The sequence below is a fragment of the Rhopalosiphum maidis genome, chromosome 3 (assembly GCF_003676215.2).
Source record: "Rhopalosiphum maidis isolate BTI-1 chromosome 3, ASM367621v3, whole genome shotgun sequence".
Classification (NCBI taxonomy): domain Eukaryota; kingdom Metazoa; phylum Arthropoda; class Insecta; order Hemiptera; family Aphididae; genus Rhopalosiphum; species Rhopalosiphum maidis.
This window is the reverse complement of record NC_040879.1, coordinates 3348584-3368421: the sequence shown is the minus strand read 5'-3', so window position 1 is coordinate 3368421 and position 19838 is coordinate 3348584. Positions and strand designations below refer to the sequence as shown.

General features: G+C 27.0%; 1 protein-coding gene across 1 annotated transcript in view; it reads left to right on the top strand.

Moving 5' to 3' along the window:
• The window catches only part of LOC113559860, an 88466-nt gene extending 72184 nt beyond the window's left edge, over positions 1-16282 (top strand). The window contains exons 7-16 of the mRNA XM_026965636.1: positions 5685-5754; positions 6550-6665; positions 6752-6942; positions 7686-7980; positions 9681-9994; positions 11597-11833; positions 12348-12585; positions 13379-13467; positions 13945-14037; positions 15640-16282. Coding sequence (XP_026821437.1) covers positions 5685-5754; positions 6550-6665; positions 6752-6942; positions 7686-7980; positions 9681-9994; positions 11597-11833; positions 12348-12585; positions 13379-13467; positions 13945-13984 — 1590 coding nt within the window. The 3' untranslated portion in view covers positions 13985-14037; positions 15640-16282. The remainder of the gene's footprint in view (positions 1-5684; positions 5755-6549; positions 6666-6751; positions 6943-7685; positions 7981-9680; positions 9995-11596; positions 11834-12347; positions 12586-13378; positions 13468-13944; positions 14038-15639) is intronic.
• The last annotated feature ends 3556 nt before the right edge of the window (positions 16283-19838 follow it).

The window sequence follows — 19838 nt, the reverse complement described above, 5'->3', positions numbered from 1 at the left end:
ATTTTTATAACTTTTGTCTTGACCATCTTGTTAAAAAATAAATATTAAGTGAATACGCCGTCTTCATATAAGGCATAGTAAATACATGATGGGGCTAAGGAAGTAAGGTTTAATTAAAATCGTCGGAAACATATACGTTAAGTGGCACTATTGGAAGTACCACGTAATATCATAGGACAGTACTTCTCAAACCGGGGGCCGTGACTATATGACTGGTGATCCATGAAATGTATAATGTATACCTAATCACCTAATCGTAGTAGGCCATAAGACAATTAATGATTTTGATTAAGAGGGCCTTGAAAGTTTCGCATTAAATTTAGGGGTGCAACATAAAAAAAAGTTTGAGAAGCACTTTCATAAGATATGGATAGTTATATACCATCAATTACCCACTGTTATATAATATGTTACCGTTAACGTATATAAAAACTGGTAAAATCTATAATTTACCCGAAGTTTAAAACTTAAAACCTAAGTTTTATTGTCTACTCTCGGTAAATTTCCGAAATTTAGACTTTTATTGATTAATATTTCGGTAAATCTTAGGTTATACATGGCTATACAGAAAAGCTTGTAGAGCTTATTGTAATTCGAACTTTTACAAACCAAATATTATGGCAATTCTTAGATCACGTGCATTTGTATGAACGATTTAAATGGAAATCTTTAACAACATTAAATACGCAGTTATGTAACATAAAATACAATTTATATTTTGTACATTGTCATTCAAAAAGCATAAATCGTAAAAACTGGAAACATTTCTTTATTATTTAAATTGTATTTGTCTGTACACAGTGATATTAAATTTTTAAAACACTCAAAAAAAAAAAATAAATAAATAAATAAATAAATAAAAGCAATTCAAACTTTCTCAGTTTTATTTTTTAAGAATAATGATAAAATTGTTTAAATTGTATTGAAAAATTGAAAATAGGATACACGATCTCATATATACGTGTTTTTTTATGGAAATTTAAAAATATTTAAAATACATGATGTGCTAAATTGTTTTGTATGTACTTAAAGTTAAAATGACGACAAATTCGTTAACTATTTCATAGTTAAAAACTTTCAACATTTTCAAATTTTAGTAGTTAACGTTAAAAAGTTTAATTTAATATAAGTTGTTTTCATAAAAACATGCTCAATTTTTTTTTAAAGTATTTTCAAATATATTCCCACAAAATTGAATATTTTAAAAAAATAAGTATTTAATTTAATTTATTGTAATTCAAAAAATATTTTGATAAAAATATTCTTTAACATTTTTTCCACTACGTGGATTAATTTGTAACCACTTATTCTATCAATGTATAATGTATGCGAATCATCTTTTTGTATATATCAGTAATGATCGATAAGTTAATTAATTCTAGTAATATATTTATTACTATAGTAAATACTATAACATGTATTTTTATGATATATTTTTAGAAATTTAGCTATATTTATATCAACATAACGTTGGTATTTTAATAGAAAAATTAACTAATTGTAGTACAAAATATATACATATAATAAAATATCCTTTGAGATTTATTATATACTATCATATCACCTGAGGTGAATTATTCACCTCCACTCAAAATCATTTTCTATTTAATACGATGATTTATTATTATAATATTGTTTTACACGTCCATTACAGAGACTAACACTCGATAAGCAGGAGAGCTTGTTTTCTAATTTTCATTTTCCAAATATTTTGAAACGGTATTTTGTACTTCTGACCCCTTACTATGTGAACTAAATTTATTTTGCTGTCAGAGGTTGACGATTGAAGGTTGTAAAAAACGCGACGACGGATACAAAAAATTAAAAATCCCATCATTGTAAAACCGATATACCAGCGTAAAATAATACCTTATTTATGATTTTATTTTTGTGCTACGAACGTTATTGATATGGAAATTTTAATTTTGATGCTTATAACTTTTGCATTATCATAAATACAAGAATTGCGATTTTATTTCGACTTATTGGTACGGATAAAATATAATACGTCCATGATAATATTAAATAAATACAATTATACAGATTCCTCGTTATATTTGTATTCCAAGCTCTCGTCACGACGAGTAAAAGTGCATACATAAATTAAAGTGTGTTGAAAGTTGATTAGTATTATTGATTCAATCGATAGCACATTATAGTATTTAAATACAATGTCCGTTCAAATGGCGCGTGATAAATCGGTTTATGGAAAATAATCTGTTGACATAAAATATTGAAAAATAGTATTAAGCATTGTGAATTTTAAATTGAAATGGAGTTGTAAATTATTTTAATATGCCTGGTATACAATTCTATAGTAACCGTAAAGGCGGTTCAGGTATAAATAGTTGGAGACGATGCATTTGCTTTGTTCAATAATATCTCATATATTATATAAAATATGGAAAATAACATAAAATGTCTGCATGGTTTAAAAAAGATAACGAGTTAATGACTTAAATTGAAGTTGATTTTCAATAATAAAATGATGATTAATGACGATTAGCTAAAAATAGATTCTGAAAAGCTTTCGCTTTTGCGAATTTCACTTTCCTTTTTAGCATCGTGTTCGTGATTAACTTGAATCGAAAAAAAAATTATTGAAATATTATTACAAGTTAAAATAATTAATGATATAATGTTATTGAAAAGTCTTATCATAATTTTAACAATTTCACTGAATGATAAATATAATATTATGTTGTTATGTCTTATCCGCATTTTAAATGTTAACATTAAATTTAGGTAATTAAAGTTCTTAAAACGGATTCACGACAATTGAGCTTTGCGAAAACTAAGCGCTGAGACAACTGAGCGCAGTATAAATCTAAGAAGGTTAGGTAATAATTTAAAAAATAAAAAATAAGTCATAGTGTGGTATAGTATGTCACGCGCTCAATTGTCGGGACACCCTTAAAACATTACAGTAATGTTTCAAATTTTTTATTCATTTAAACTAATTTTAAAGTAAAGTAATTTAAATATTATGTTTAAGTGTTATTATTGTTTATTTTAATAATAAATATATTTCTTATTTTTTATAATTGATTACTCATACTATAATGTGTTGTTTATACTTATAAGGAACTTAGGGTAACACAGTGGATATAAATACAATATTTTAGTATAAAAAAATACGTCATATTAATTGCAATAGAAGTATTAATATAATATAAATTATATTTATTTTTAATAATTTCTTTATCTTGTTAAATATTATATAGTAAATAAAAAACTATTTGAATGTTGAGGTATTTAACACAAATAGTAACACGACCTTATGATTATAATAACAGTATAATATAAATGTAACAAGATCTAGACACACGTCGAACAACGTACCGTGTTTACTAGTTGCGGTCAAAATCAAAAATTACGTACTAGTTGCGGTCAACCAATTAAAAATTTACCTACTAATTGCAGTCACTGTTTGCGCTTTTATAACTCAATAGTGGGATAATTGCATAAAAATATATAAATATTTCTTAAATATATATATTATTTTTATATTTTAAAAACAACAGTGATCGACTTCATTTACAAATTACGGTACTTACTGACGGTTAATAATCATGTAAGACTACTATACAGTATATTATATAGTATAAACTTACATCAAATAGTATTTAATAGCACTAGAGTCAACTCCAATATAAAAGCACGGAACTTGTACACAGAGCCGTACCGTTAAGATTTGGGGCCCAGGGCAAAATCAAAAATATTCGCCCCCCATTTTATTTATCATTATGCACAACAAAATTTACAGATTGGATTACTATTCTTCAGCTCAAATTTCAAATTAAATTTTTTAGGTACTCATTATAATATCACACTATTAATATATGATTTAAATTTTAAATTTTTAACTCATTTTATTATCAGTGTAAAAGCTCAGTCTTTGCTGTGATCGCAACTTAGACATTACCTACAATTGTAGCGACCGTAACTGTTATATGTGCTTATCTCAAAAATCATCTATGACCGCAACTATTATGCAGCCACAGCGTACTGTGTCTAAGAGTGAGTCTTGTACACAAAAGGAGCCCTATATATACGTGTCATTGACGTCACATAATCATACCTATGTATGTGTATGGTATTGATAAGTATTCCTTCACATTACAATAGTAAATTAAACTATGATACATAATATTATATTGACACGTGCACTCGTGTGCTTACAATGTATGCATACCAATATTAATTGTATATTTCAACAAGTTTTATTACTGAAACACATTAGTTTAAATACTTGAGCTTGAAACGACTAAACCAATTGCCAGCGAATCATTAAAAACTTTGTCAGTCTTTTTTTTTAAATTTCTGACGAAGTCTTAATGAATCTGAAACAAGCAGAACATATTTTAATGTGTCTTTAAATGCTTATGCATGTACCTTCATTTATTACGTGTTTGTTTTATTATTTTTTTTCATATAATTTGAGACGATGAGTAAAATATTATGATATTAAATTATACTGATTGTTCAACTATGGTAATTATAATTAAAATACATACATAATACTGAAAATTATTTATTCATTAAAGCCATTTAAAAAGAAGATTAAAATTAAGTACTTTATAATAAAAAATAATCTATCATCTATAATTTTAAATTTTAAAATGAATAATAAATCACAGATCACAGTAAAAAAATAATTCATTTACATTAGTTGTTGATAAGTTTTTGATTTTTAAAATAATTGTAAATTAGTAACTGAGTTCTCTAAAATAATAATTTTGTAATAAGTGTTAATCATTAATATTACATCGAAACACTAAAATATAAAGTCCGCAGTGTTAGGTATCGTCAATTAAATTGACACTTGACAGAGACTCAAAAGGCGGGTATGATTCATCTACTTAAATGTCTTACATGTAACCCAACGTTACTGCAGTAATTATTGTATATATAATTTTGCAATTTATATTTGTAATTATCTTTTATTATCTTTATTTTTGTTTTAAAAAGAGTTTAATAAAAAGTTAGCAAATAATAGGAACAACGTGTTATAAACGTAATTGTTAATATATTTATCTAAAGGTAATTTATAGATTTATGAAGTTTTTACTAATACATAATTAATAAATGCGAACTAGTTAAAATAAACATGTACAAAATTATTAAATATTAAATTTCAAGTATTTTATTATTATCAATTATCCAAAAATTATATTTTGAATTTAATATTTATATCACAATTATTATTTAGTTTTTCCTAAAGGTTTATTAAAATTGTTTGAATGAAACAAAAATTTTTTTTTGTTTTATTGAAAATTTCCTGTTCACATATACTTTACCGGTATTTTTTTAGTAAATTTTGTAAATAAAATATTATTATTATCATTCCCTAACCTAATATATCCCTTTTTATTTGGAATTTGATGTAATTCTGGATTCGTAAAATAATAGACAATCATAGTTAAATAGGTGGAGAGTAAAGTCCTATAGAGATGAATAACAAGGATATCTGGTCCATATAGTCGGAAGGGCAAAGGACAAATAATAATAAGAAAAAATCATATAAAAAAATTAAATTTTTTTATAATTCAACAAAACATTATACTACACTACGGCGTAATGATTACGCTATGATATGATTTAAAATGAATAATTGTATCTATACCTTTAATTATCTCTATCATTAATTATAACTTACCGTGTTTAAAATTGATTTTTTTCAGGCCAAATCCAGTGTATTGGCTAATAAGTCGTCTCTGCCATTGAATATAGACTTCAGCATCACTTATACCGGTATGGTATCATTTTACATTGAATGATAATATGTTATTTATATAATAATCGACTCCTAATGTATCGAAAAATGTTGCGCTGAAAATAGATTTAGGGTTTCAACCATATAATATCCATCGGACAGATTATAATATTATAAACATAATAATCTGTTATAGAATCATGACGAGAAAATATTTTAATGGGATGTTATGTATTTATTTATGTCTTAAACAGTCGATTACAAGGCCAATCGTAATAGATATTCGTAAAGGTATTAAAATATATTTAGAAATGAAATACTGAGATATATAATTCAAGTGGCTGGAATATTTTTTATTATTGATAACAAATAGCGTTCGGCTAAATGTTTTTAATCAGTAAAGTAAAAGGTACCTACACATAATATGTCCACAGTTTAATTAATTTTTTCGGATACTATATTATAAACTAATAGGTATAATCATACCAGTACCGTAATGAGATCAATTTATAAAAAAACGAGAGTGAACGTTATCTACTTAATTAAATTTGATAGTGTCTTGTAGGACAAAATTAGATAAATTAAATATAAATAAATTAGATATATTCAATCATCAAAGTGTATTTATGCTTATTCAAATACATTCGTATTCGTATAATTTGCAGCCAACTCCGTATTGGATTTAAAAATAGATTTTTACTTTTTACCTACTGAGAGTTTTTTTTATTGGCGTCCTATATTCACATTATAATTATTGATCAATAATTCAAAAATTTTAATTATTAAATTATAATTTATCAAACAATTATCTGTTTACATGAATGACATTGAAGGCAAGAGAAAAACTCAACTCATAAAATCAGTTGCATTAGAATTTGCAAGTGTATTAGTAATAATATTCAACAATTCACCACCAGAATGTTTATTAGTTGACGATTCAAATCATAAAGTAATTAGTTATTACAAATAATACTACTGTTAACACCGTAAAACAATTTGTTTTTATTTTAATATTTAACGTTCTGTTGTAAACAGCTTTTTTGGAGTGATAGTAAATATGGCTCAATCGAAGCATATGATCCTAAAAAAAAAACCGTTGATCATTTGGTAAGCTTAATGACCACGCCTAGATCAATGGTCATCGATTCAACTCTCGAATTACTGTTTTGGTGTAACACTGAGTCCGTAGGTAGTATCGAACGCATCAACTTCGATGGGGACAACAGGTATGTACAACATCGTACAATATCAAATTAGTTAAGGACGGATTAGAGGTTCAATTACGAGAACTCTCAATTTAAATATCTATAATGTACGAAATAAAATTCTTATGATTACGATAGGTTAGGTTAAATGTGTTTTTCATTTTTTAAATAACCCACCCCCATAAATTACACACACACACACACACATATTGAAAGTTTTTTATTTACATTTTTTAAGTATATATATTTTAAGCATTGCAAAGCGTCTTCAATACTAAATTGTTATGTCTGAACGAAATATAAATATTTACAACATAAAAATGTTCTAATTAAATCACTTGAAATTTAGTATAATTATGTAATATTAAGTGCTTAACAATAGAAATTAAACACAAAGTTCTTTTTAAGCTATAACACATGACTCCTGGCTTAAACAATAATATTAATGTCATACAGTAACTTAAAGGGAATTAAGAATAATAATAAAAAAAAAAAAGAACAAAATAACTTTTATTTTTTATCACTCTCACAAACTATAAATTCTAAAATTCTAACGAGTGACTGGCACGGTATTATCTGCTCGTAGTATTTTTAGTCATACTTTGAACTATGATCTTAAAAAGGTCCATTCGCAATACCCCGAAAGCCATGCGTAAATCCAAATTATGATGCTATTCTTTTTTTATTTTATACATTTTATACTTTGACGTCCGTAACTTAATCATTTTATTCGTGTGTATTAAAATTTGTAACGCACCACACAGGATGGAAATTACTACAGGAAAATACGATTTGATTTATCCGGACAAATTGGGAATAGATCACACCAACAAGATGTTATACTGGATGACGGACAAAGTCATCCACACATCCGACTACAACGGAAATTCTCACAAAATCATAAAGAAAAGTGCATTTTACGATCCGAATATTCCCAGGTGCATCTCTTTTACCAAAGCTACTGAATACAATTTTTTTTGGGAAAAGCCGCGGGTGCCAAATCACAATCGGTCTTTCGCGCCTCATTTACTGTCGATCTCGTACCAAAAAAGTGGTGAAGTAAGTATAACATCTTCGATGGGTAAGCATATCGTACTTTATCTCGGTACTGTATTAAAAGTTATAAGAAAATATTCGCATCAATATTTGCATCTCTATTCCTCTGATCTTGGAAATGTAAATAGACTAGATTTCGATGTTTTAAAAAGATATTGGCATACGATAAGTGTTTTTATACTTAAATTGTAATTATAACTAATAACGTGCTGTAAGAAACTAATGGGGTATTGAGGTGTTAAAATATTTCTAACATTTCTTATCGGTAACTAAAAAAAAATAAAAATAAATTTCCCTCTAAAGGACTCTAATCGACTCTTTTCGTATTAAATTGGACATTAGAAAATTTTTAAGACATAAAATATAAAAAAAAAACTCACGTCTTATAGTAACCATATTTTGAATTTTAGTAAATAGGTATACAGATGGTTAGCTAGATCGGGGTCGATTCAATTTTTTTCTGTATTAGAATTTAAAAATATAATATAGACGTGGAATCAACAAATATAACGTTTTCAAATATATTATAGTACAGTTTTTTGTAGACAACCTTTTAAGAATTAATTGAATTACCTTAAGTTCTTTTTTTTAATTGCTATTATTTCAACTATATAAAACATATAAACATATATTTCAATTGTTTAAAACAAAATTTAATTTAATAATAAATGAGTTTACTATATAATCTAGATTAGAATAATTATTTTAATTTGTTAAAATTGATCATAAATTAGTACATTGTAAATTAGTAAAATGCTTATTTCTATGAAAATAATATGATTTATTATCACGTTAAGAATAATTACACAATTCAATTTCATAGGAAAATAATAACGATATAACAATATTGACTAGACGATTTTGGATGGGAATTCAAAAAATGAATTGACTTATAGAATATTGATAGATTTTAAACCGTCATTCGCATCATACATAAAACGTAAATTCAGACTGATATTTGATGAGGCTTGAGAGACATCAGTTTTATAATACATATAATACGAATATCAGTCATGCGAGAGCCGATCATCTAAATAGTATTTTTTTGGTCTTTCATCTTTTCGATTTGCGTCCATTATTGCGATACGACACAAATGCTTTATGTTCGCTTTGAATTTCTTCGACAAGGTTAAATTTCACAATGCAGTAGCGTTCGCAGGATTTTAGTTCGGTTAGGGCTTTCACTATGGTGTGATCAGAGACCCATGGGGGAGGCTACGCCCCCACACCCCCACCGCTCTATAAATAAACTAGTAAATATCACCAACATTTTATAACACAAAATAATTTATCTCGGTGATAAGAACTGTTAGTAGGTCTATCGTTTATAGTGTAACCTAACTTAACCGTGGTGTAAACATTGCCAGTGTCACAAATGGTGGCCGTACTTCAGCGGGTAATGTCGAGTCAACTAGTTCAGTCATATTCACTATCTTAATAAGTTCATGGTTCAGCTAGTTTTTTTGTTCAAAAGACCATAGTCTATAGTCCATAGATAATAGACATATTATTTAACATTTAAAAAAAATTTGGGGGAAGAAGAAATTTCGGGGAGGGTTAAAGCCCTAGAACCATACCCCTGTGTACGCCACTTTCACGGTGTACTCATCCGTTAGATATCACTACTGACTGAGCGTCCGTTCAATATTTTACACTTTCACCACAGTATTGTAACTTAGTTGCGTTTTGTTTGTTCGTAATAGCCGTCTAAAAATACGAAATTCCCCTCGGAGTTCATTTTCCTGGAATTGAAAATAAATAACTATAGCACCTCGCACATGTGTCAGAAGATCTCGTCGGGCTATTACTGCTTCCTCCCGCCTGTACCGTTAAACAGGTTTCCGAACGTCAAGGTCAATCGCATGCTGAGCATGGCCGGATACAAACCGATGAAGCTGAATCAACTGAGCAAATTCCACCCAAAACACGAAAAATTGCTGTTAAATGTCAATTCGTTCTACTTCAACTCGAAATCCCGCAATGTGTTTTACTATGACGCGGAGACGAAAAACATTCGGTAAGTAGATAATATTAAATACCTGTTTATAATACTTATATTAGTATTGTACTATGTCGTTACCAAATCTAGACGAACCTCATTAATTAGTATTGTTTTTTTTTGGGTTCACTATTCGTAAAAAAATGAGTAAAAACAATTTTGTGTTATATTACTATTTTAATAAAAGTCAAACCCACGACATCGTTATAACTCAAAACTATTTATTAGTTGCAAGTTCTAGGTTAAAATGTTTTTTTGACAAATATTCAAAATATTATGTCTATATAAAGCATATAAGTATAATGCGGTGTCGAGTACTAGACTAGTTACCTATAAAAAAAGCAGTGTGAAAAGAGCTTTGGAGACTCCTGAAAATTAAAATCATATTTTGTTAATTTATTTTAAAATAAAAATGTACACAATTTACGTATTATTTTTTGCAGAAATAATTCAAAATTATTCAGAAAAATATATTAAAACGATTAAGTTGATCAAAAATTAATACGTATTGAAATTCGATTTAATTATTTATGTCTGGTCAGAATTGTCTACGATATGATGATTTTTTAGAATTTATCTTATTTATTATTTATGTCAGTTTTTTTTCTTCTAAGAAATGTGATAATAGACTTCAATCAACATAAACATTATGTTATTATTTAAATAAGTAAAAGCATAAAAGCTAAGATTTATTAATTTTATATATATTTAAAAATTATAAAAATAAATTAATTAAATACTGCAATAATGTTATTATAAATATTTATTAAGTCATCTTATACTGATAAAAATGCGATTACTAATAATATTGTAATCAGTAGTTTAAAATTAGTATTAATATTTAGTATTAAATAGGCTGTTGGAGTGTTGAAAGCTGGTCGTTTTTTCGTGCGTTTAGACCAATAAGCGAAAGGAAAATTCACCAAGTACCAAAAGTCCGATTTTAATTTTAAAAACATGTTTGAATTCCTTATTCTATTTTCTAGGTTATATGGGGAATGGATTTTCGTTTTTTTTTTTTATTATTAGTAACATTAAAGTAAGGTGAATTTTGAAAAAAAAATTATATGTAAATATAATTCATTTGTTACCATATAGTAATTAAACAATACAATAAATCGAAAATCCATTTTCTACATAACCTAGAAAAGAGAATAGGGAATTAAAATATGTTTTTAAAATTGGACTTTGGTATTGGTTGAATTTTTTTCCTATTTCGGGATTTTCATGTAAATTTAGTAACGTGTGACTGCGCGTATGTACGATACTGATTTCCAAGAATCTTAGCCGTAATTTATCTTTAATTACATAAAGTGTTCAGGGAACTCACGCACATTAATGATCAGCCACAACACACACACAGTTACACATAACTCACGATGGTACCAAATATTGCCTAAATACAACCCCTTAAAAATGGTTCGCTTTCGACAGCCTTAAAGAATAAGGGATACAAACAAATTGATCGACTAACTCATATTTATATCGCGATATAAAAAATATAATATTGTTTTTATATTTAATATGATTATACACAATATTGTATTTTGGGTTTTACGATTTATCATTTGTGATTTCGTGATTCTGAAAAATGCATATTTTTAATATTTTCTTTTTCAGATTTATTTCTTATTTAGAAGAACATCCTATAGATATTGTTAAAAATATCATTTCTCCGATCAACGGCTTCTCGTACGATGGTATAAATAACGTCATGTACTTCATAAACGCATCGGAAAATAGTATAATAATGACTGAATTGGAGGAAAACAACTACCCTAAGAAAATGGTAACTACGATGAAGGACACAAATGAGACTATTTTAGTGGCATTGACTTTTGATACAGTACAAAACAGGTAATCTATTTAAAACATTGTTATTTTGTGTGTAGCTTATGTATTTTTTTAGACGTTTCACTACATTAATGAAATATTGAAACAATGAAAACTTTATAGGGATATGAGTAAATACTATAATTGACTAATGGGTTAAAAAAAAATCCGTCAAAAGATAACTCAAACGAAAAAAATACAATAAAACGACATTGGGTTGTTGCATTGCTGTTGCATTCAAATATCTATATGACAGACGGATCGGAGTTCACAAAAATTGTCCAAAGTTTTGTTCAAAATAAACGGTGTGCATTTTTTCACCTGGTTTCAATTTTCTTTTTTGTGCTCAAATCAAAAACCATCGGCTTAAAATCACTCACATTTACCGGGCCAATCATTACAGGACGCGTTAAATTCCGAATAGATGATATTTTGGCACGTTGCTCTTACTCTTACTCGAACGTCAAAACAAAACCAATAACACAATATATTATAATGTACATAAAATCGATTGTAGTTTTTTTAAATTTATTTTCAGGTTGCTGGTTTTTGCAAGCCAGTATTCGAAACACAATGCTACGTATAATGCATATTATAATGAGTACGTGGCTGTATGTTTTATTAGAAATTTAAATATTATGTCTTTACCAGATCTCATTGTAATCAATTCAAAAACGAATATAATTTTATTAATAAACACTACTGATATGTCGGTCGAATTTTATAAAAGTAATAACACCGATACGTCAATCATTGCATACTTTACGAATTCAACGGTAAGTTTATATCATGTGCAGTTATAAGTACAATCTATATTATTAAGTAGGTACTCGAACATGACCGTCAATGTCCAATCACCGGCACATCGTGGTAGAACTTTGTATTTGATGATTTAAATATTTGCTGGGAATTCGATAAGATTTATTAGGTCAGTTTCTGATTTTAATCAGTTTAGCACTCTAACCTCCGGGAAAGTTTCAAATATTATGATGCTAGCGCCGACTGAATGTTTGTTTCCAAAAATATTATTCGAATCTATCTTTAATGGCTTTTACGAAATTAGAGTTACTTTTAAATGAGTTTTAAAATCAATAGCGACGGAATAAAAAATAAAAAAGGTCACCCTTTAGTGGTATTAAAATTCAGAATACTTATGTAACGGACCTAATGAAGCGACAATGTCATCATAACAATCAAAATAATTTGTTTGAATAATTTGAAACAATTTGTTTTGAAATCTGAGAATGGTCCGGTGCTGAAATTCAAAACTTACATCCGAAGTGTAAGCGAACATAAATTATCAAATCCATATTGAGATGTACGAATACGAACATTTCCATATAGGTATATTTTTTTTACATATTTTACAGTATAATTTCGGTGGAACAACAAACTTGCTTTTATATTTATTACTGTAATTCCGTTTGTCGTGATATTTTATCGTAAATTGAATTTTTTCAATATTTTCAGTCGGAGATTCCCACTAATATTCGAGTCCGTTATATAGTGTTCAAACGGCAATCGGCACAGAAACATTCAGTTGTAATTTATTTCATGTTTTTTTTTCAGGCCTATCAAAACAATGCTCAACCTCAAACTTTATCATTACGGCGACAAATCCTCACAACTGTACTCAATATTTTTATGAGTTATTTTACGTAAGTCACATGAAACAGATAGTATTACGACTAAAGCATATTTATAACGTACATTATTGAGTTATATAATATTGAGCTTAGAGACTTGTAATAGTTGTAACATTAAAAACACTCAAATATGATATTATTATGAATTTACAAATTAACATTGTTATTCATCATAAAAAATATCAAATATGCACCGAAACAAAATTATTTTGAAAAACTAAAAATAATATTTTGGATTTAAATTCTTCATATTGCAATTTATATTTATTGCTATTTATTGAATCAATAAAAAAAATAAACAAGCTCCTGATGTGTCTAAGTCTATATTTGTAATAATATTACAATATATGAAATACACAAATTATGGCTTAAATCAGTTTATCGACAGTTCACGTATTTTATTTAAAAATTATTAACTAGCAATGTATTTCAAATTTGGAATGTGAAAAACACCTTTTTAACCACTTTAGTCTTGAATATTTGTTTCAGGGTACATTTCGCATGCTTCAATTATTTAATATTTTTTTAAGAAGAATTTTTCATTTTATACTTACAACTTCCAATACCCATCACAATATGCAGGTAACAAATCACACTTATCCGATTATTTTAAGTATTTTTAATAATATGTAGGTACTCTACTTTTTGCTTCATTTTTAGCTATAGGATGTGTCAATATATCATTTTTAGTACTAATAAAATGAATTTAAAAGAAAAAAAATAGGGTATTATTAGATTTCGATGTATTTGTTTTTTTTTTTTTTTTAAGAGGAAATTGCATAGGTATAATTCGATTTTTTTTAAAATTTTTAAAGTTTAATCAAAAATCTAAAAAGTCCCCTTCTATTAAATAAAACATAAAAGTATCGAAATCAGTCTATTGCACGAAGCATGGTCTTTTTTTTTGGTGTATAATTTTTTCTGATCAAAATCGTTTGATATTATTTTCCCCTTGCTGAACAATTTGTATCCGCTGGTTCGCGACAAAGCGATTAGAAATCGTCTGAATATCAATTTTCAATAAATGTAGGCTCTAAAGCTGCACACTTTTAACCAAAATATTATAATTCAGTTCGTTTCATTTTATCCCTTTTTATCTTGCTTTTAAGATATAAAGAGCAACATTTTGGGTCTTGTGCGATTTTCCCCGTACAACACAGAAAGTCATACTCAAAATCTTTCTCAAGTATCACCAACAATTTCAATTTTCTCGTTATAATAGTATTAATTCTGCAGCCATTAGTCTATAAAAATATGCATGATAAATTGATCTTTACGATTTTCATTAGCTATTTAATTTTCTACGCAATACGTATGTCATAAAAATATATTGACATTGAATACAATATGTAATAATTAATTTTACTTGCATTTTTTGGTAGGAATACGATTTGTTGATAAATAATATTAATTTTAGATATTAAGAAGAAAAAAATGATATATTTCTATGATAATAACACAGTAAAACATTTCTCGTATGATTGTCGTCGAAAATTTAAATTTTCATTTTGTTTCGATAATTTTTTTTATAAATAATAATAATATGGTACCGATCTTAGCTAGTTAATTTAAAAGTACATAGAAAATATGAAGTTTAAACAATTAACAGTTGTAGATACGCTGTGCATAAATCAAAAAAATTATTACACTTTTATAACCGTTTTAAATTCTCTCAACAATATTTTAGTAGACGAAAAACAACAGATCTAAATCTTTTAGTGGTTTATGATTCACGTGATCTGTTACGTATTACCGTGGTACATACATACATATTAATATATTCAAAATATATTATATTAAGTTATGCGTACTATAGTATAGAACAGCGGTTCCTAACCTGGGGGTAATTACAAGGGGGTGAAAACACGACTTTTTGAGGAGTAAAGGTTAAACTATTTATTTTAATTTTAAGTACTTATTATCTATTTAGTCGTGTGTACTATGACTGCAAATGTAATTGTTATAACTCTTGTTTTCTTTGTTTGAAAAATTAAAATAAATTATAACTATAATCATAATATAAATTTTGTTCTTGTTATTTTTTTTCAACTTTTTTTCGGGAGGGATGGGTATTTGTTAATATCTAACCTGAGTACCTGACTTATGGGTCGCTGGTATAACCACTGATATAGAATATAGAATAATATTCTTTACAATATATGGTTGTGTTTTTGTTTATTGTAGATAAAGTATACATTTTAATCTACACAAATGATCACTACACGATTTACTTAAACGCACAATCGCCATTCAATCAAGACGTGAAAAAAATCCATTCATCCATTTCTACAACACAGAGTCCGAATTCAAGATGTACTGCTGCAACGCTTAAACTTAATCTAATAATACTCACCGTCGTGCTACTGCAGGTCTGCAGCTGATGTCACCGACCAAAGTCGATTGGTTCCGTACTAGAACACTACTAATAATATTCATACCGCGCTGACTGCTTAAAGTCGCAAAACATACGTAATTTCAACGGTGAAACTATGGGTGGAGGTGTGTACCCGAATCCGTACCCGTCCCCCTTTGAACCCTATTCGAGTGTCCACATCAAGTGATACATTTCATTTGCATTAATGTACATTTTAATAATTACCCAACATTAATATCCCTTTTTTTAGATTGCGCTACTGTAACATAGTCTGTGTACATTTTACGTGCACGTACACACATATGTATCGTGTTACCGATATTTATATTATATTTCCTAGGAGTTTTATAAAATATCAGGTTTCGAAAACAAACGTTAAGCTGTTGATAAACCGTTAAAATATATTATCAAAAGTGTTTTAATAGGTTTACCAACCACTCAACGACACTCACACACCCCGTGAATATTCTCTGCATGGTTATAAAAATGAAAATATTTTTCAAACACTTGATGTGTTCGTAAGTTAATTTTTTGAAAATTTCTGTATAGACTTTAAAAACAAAAACTGTTCAAAGAAAAAACTTAAATGTCTTATGAAATATATTGATATATACCTATTCAAAACCACTCCACACACTTTTATCTCTTAATAATGCATATATACAAATTCGGATTTTTTCAAATTTTTAAAAACTGTTTTTTCAAATACTTAGTTTTTTTTATGCCATTTAAAGATTATTCTATGGCGATAAAAACTTATTTCTTTTCAAACGAGAATCACCATGTTTTTTCTCTAATTCAGATGATTTTTATAAATATTTTGACCTATCTACATTGAAATTTAAAAGAATAGTGTCCGAGTTATTAAACATTAATATAAACTATAAAGATTAAAATTAAAAACAAAATAGATTATATAATAATTTAGTCTTATAATTACTCGAATTACAAAAAATCAGAAATTACTTCAAAACAATTAAAAAAAATTATCTCTGAAAATTAACAGTAAAAAAAGGTGGTTGTCATTTGAAATCTATTGATTATATTAATCTTGTGCATCATCCGTCCATATTGAATCATAATTTAATTATAAATTATAGTAACCTATTTATAAACAGGGTCGATAATAAAATGGCTCACACCAAAAAGTTTTCAGCAAATTTATTAAAACGATTAATATCACATATTATATCGTCAATAATAAATTAATACAAATTAATAATAATTAAATTAATGAAATTCCTCAAATTTGAAAATCAATAGACTCAAAATATTATACTATGTTAATGAATAAAAATTAACATTTTTTGCGTTAGTGTGGTTACAACACTTTTATATATTATTTAGAGCCGATTTCAAATTGTCGATTTAACCATTTTCCCCACACTTGCATAAACAGTAACGTTAGCATTCAAAAAATTCTTGGTACTTCTTGGCTACATACGATGAAACTTCAAACATATTATTCATTATTTTAACTATACTTCACTAAAACTCAAAATATATTTTGACAAAACCACTAGTGGATTATCCGAAAATAATAAACTCTGATTTTATGTAATTTATTACAATCTTGATTGAATTTAAATTACAGTTACTGGTTTTCTTCAATATGCTCGCAATTATTAAGCTAATAACCTAATAATATTATAATGGTTATATCAATCGCGTTATTGAATTCGTAGAACAATTTTCCATTACTATTACAAATTGTTCAAAACGTTCTACGAATAAGTCAAACGTTTGTGAAACGAGCAAATAAATCGATAGGTTTTTCTTATCGACAGTGGCGGTAAATACTTTTACAGTACGGACTATGCATCAGAAAAATTAATAATCTCCTTTTCCCAGCCACCGTTGTGGTACGAAAATTATTTTGATTTTCAAACGCGCGTCGTAGAACATTCACACTCGAAATAGTTAGGCATCATATTATGGATACCTACATGGCTATAATATACACAATGCTCAACACAATGGTCATGACATTAATATGATCAGATGCTCACAAATATTTTTAAGTATAATAATAATGATAACGGAATGTATATTATAACGATTTATTATTATACAAGATAACACTGAGAGAAATGACTCGAATCACGTGTTGTGTGGTGATACGTTCTTGATAAAATATTTTAAAAAAAAATTTACAAATAAATACTCGTACAATATAACGCGGAATGATGATTGAAAACTTACGACACTTTGACCTTATAGTCACATACACTTGTATTTTCCCGTATAACGATCTGTTTCAGATACTTAATTGATATTATTATTGTAGAAAATAATATTATAATAGTTATAAGATAATTAATGTATTTAAGCTGTTTTTCTCTGTAGTGTGTCTCAATTGTTGATTTTTTTTTTTCAGTAAATGAGATACTTAGTAATAGGATTAGATAGACACTACACGTCTATAATTTATTTTTCGTGATTGTCCCAATAAGTGATGAAAAGGGAATCAAACATTTTGACTTCTGAATTTTAGTAGAAGTGTGTTTTATATAAGTTGGTATTATACGTATGGTATGGTTACGGTAGAAACCACGCTGGTTTCTTTCGAATTGGTAGTCGATGTCTATATAAGTAGTAGGTAGTAATTTTGTGTGTAATTATTATTTATTCGTTTTGGTTTTGTTTTGCGTTAATCAGAAGTTTGAATGATCTCCTATAAGGTAAGGGACACCAAATATTTTTTAAGTAGATACCTGATATACACGTCGATCATTTGACTTATTCAGTGGTCGAAGTGAGGTTATGTAATACTTCTACTTCTTTTAGAAGTTATTTTCCATTTTAGCAACACTCTAATTCTCTTTAAATTTACCCATCCGTCTTAGATATTGAAAAATTTAACGTTTTCTTCATAGTTTTTGCATCTTATTAACCTTATGTCGACTAATTTATTTTATAAAAATATCTTCGTATAAACATATTTTATTTATTAAAATTTTAACATTAACGAAAATAAAGAATGACATCATTAGGTTACTGAAAATGTAATCACTTTCTTAAAATAATATAATATTATGTAGGTAATTACTGATCATTAATAACCAACAAGTGTAATAATTAGTAGAACAATAGAAATAACAGTTCTGGACCTTATGAAATAACAAAATGTTTTTTGTTTTCCAACTACTATAATCCACTTTGACCATTGTAATATAAGAATAGAAAATGTGAATATTACGGGCCAATATAAAATCAATGTTTTTAAAGTAATCGTAGATTTTTTTTGTAGAATTAATAATAAATAAAGATAAAAACATATTAGATTAGTAGATGAAAAAAACCTTTTATTACTAGCTATTGAATACGTGTTCTACTTTACAATAAATAATTGTATTGGATCGATTTAAAAAAGTAAATCGTTGGATTTTCTTTTTTTAATAAATTGATAAAACTTACTTAAGATTTGAAAAAAATAAAATAAAAACACACTCGAGAATAACAAGTATAGAAAGTAATTGATACAGTCTACATCGTGAGTTCAAAGAAGTCGAAGACCACTGGTTTACAACACGATAATAAATAAAAAAATATTAAGTATTAGTTATTTTTCAAATATATCTGTTTTAATCCCAATAAACAATATTACTCTTAAAATTTTATTGCACTAAAAAATTGACAAGATATTTTTATTCTTAACAAAAAAAAAAAAAAAAAAAAAAAAAATGAAAACGTATAAAAAATATTATTAGGTATATTATATTGACCGTAGATTATTGTTATAATTATTATATATTAATTATAGAATAGTGAATAAATATGTATTAAATAGATTATTTATAATACAATACATTTAAGCATATAATATTAGATTTAAATTATAATATATTTTAGTGATTCGATTTCGTATGATAGAGTTTGTCTGAAAGTATATATTTATAATCGAATTTCCAGATTTCGAAATATCGAAAATTTATATTAAAAGACTGGCTTGACTCTGTGTTGGTTTCGGGGAAGGTGCTAAACCTAAAACTATTTAAAGATTATAAAT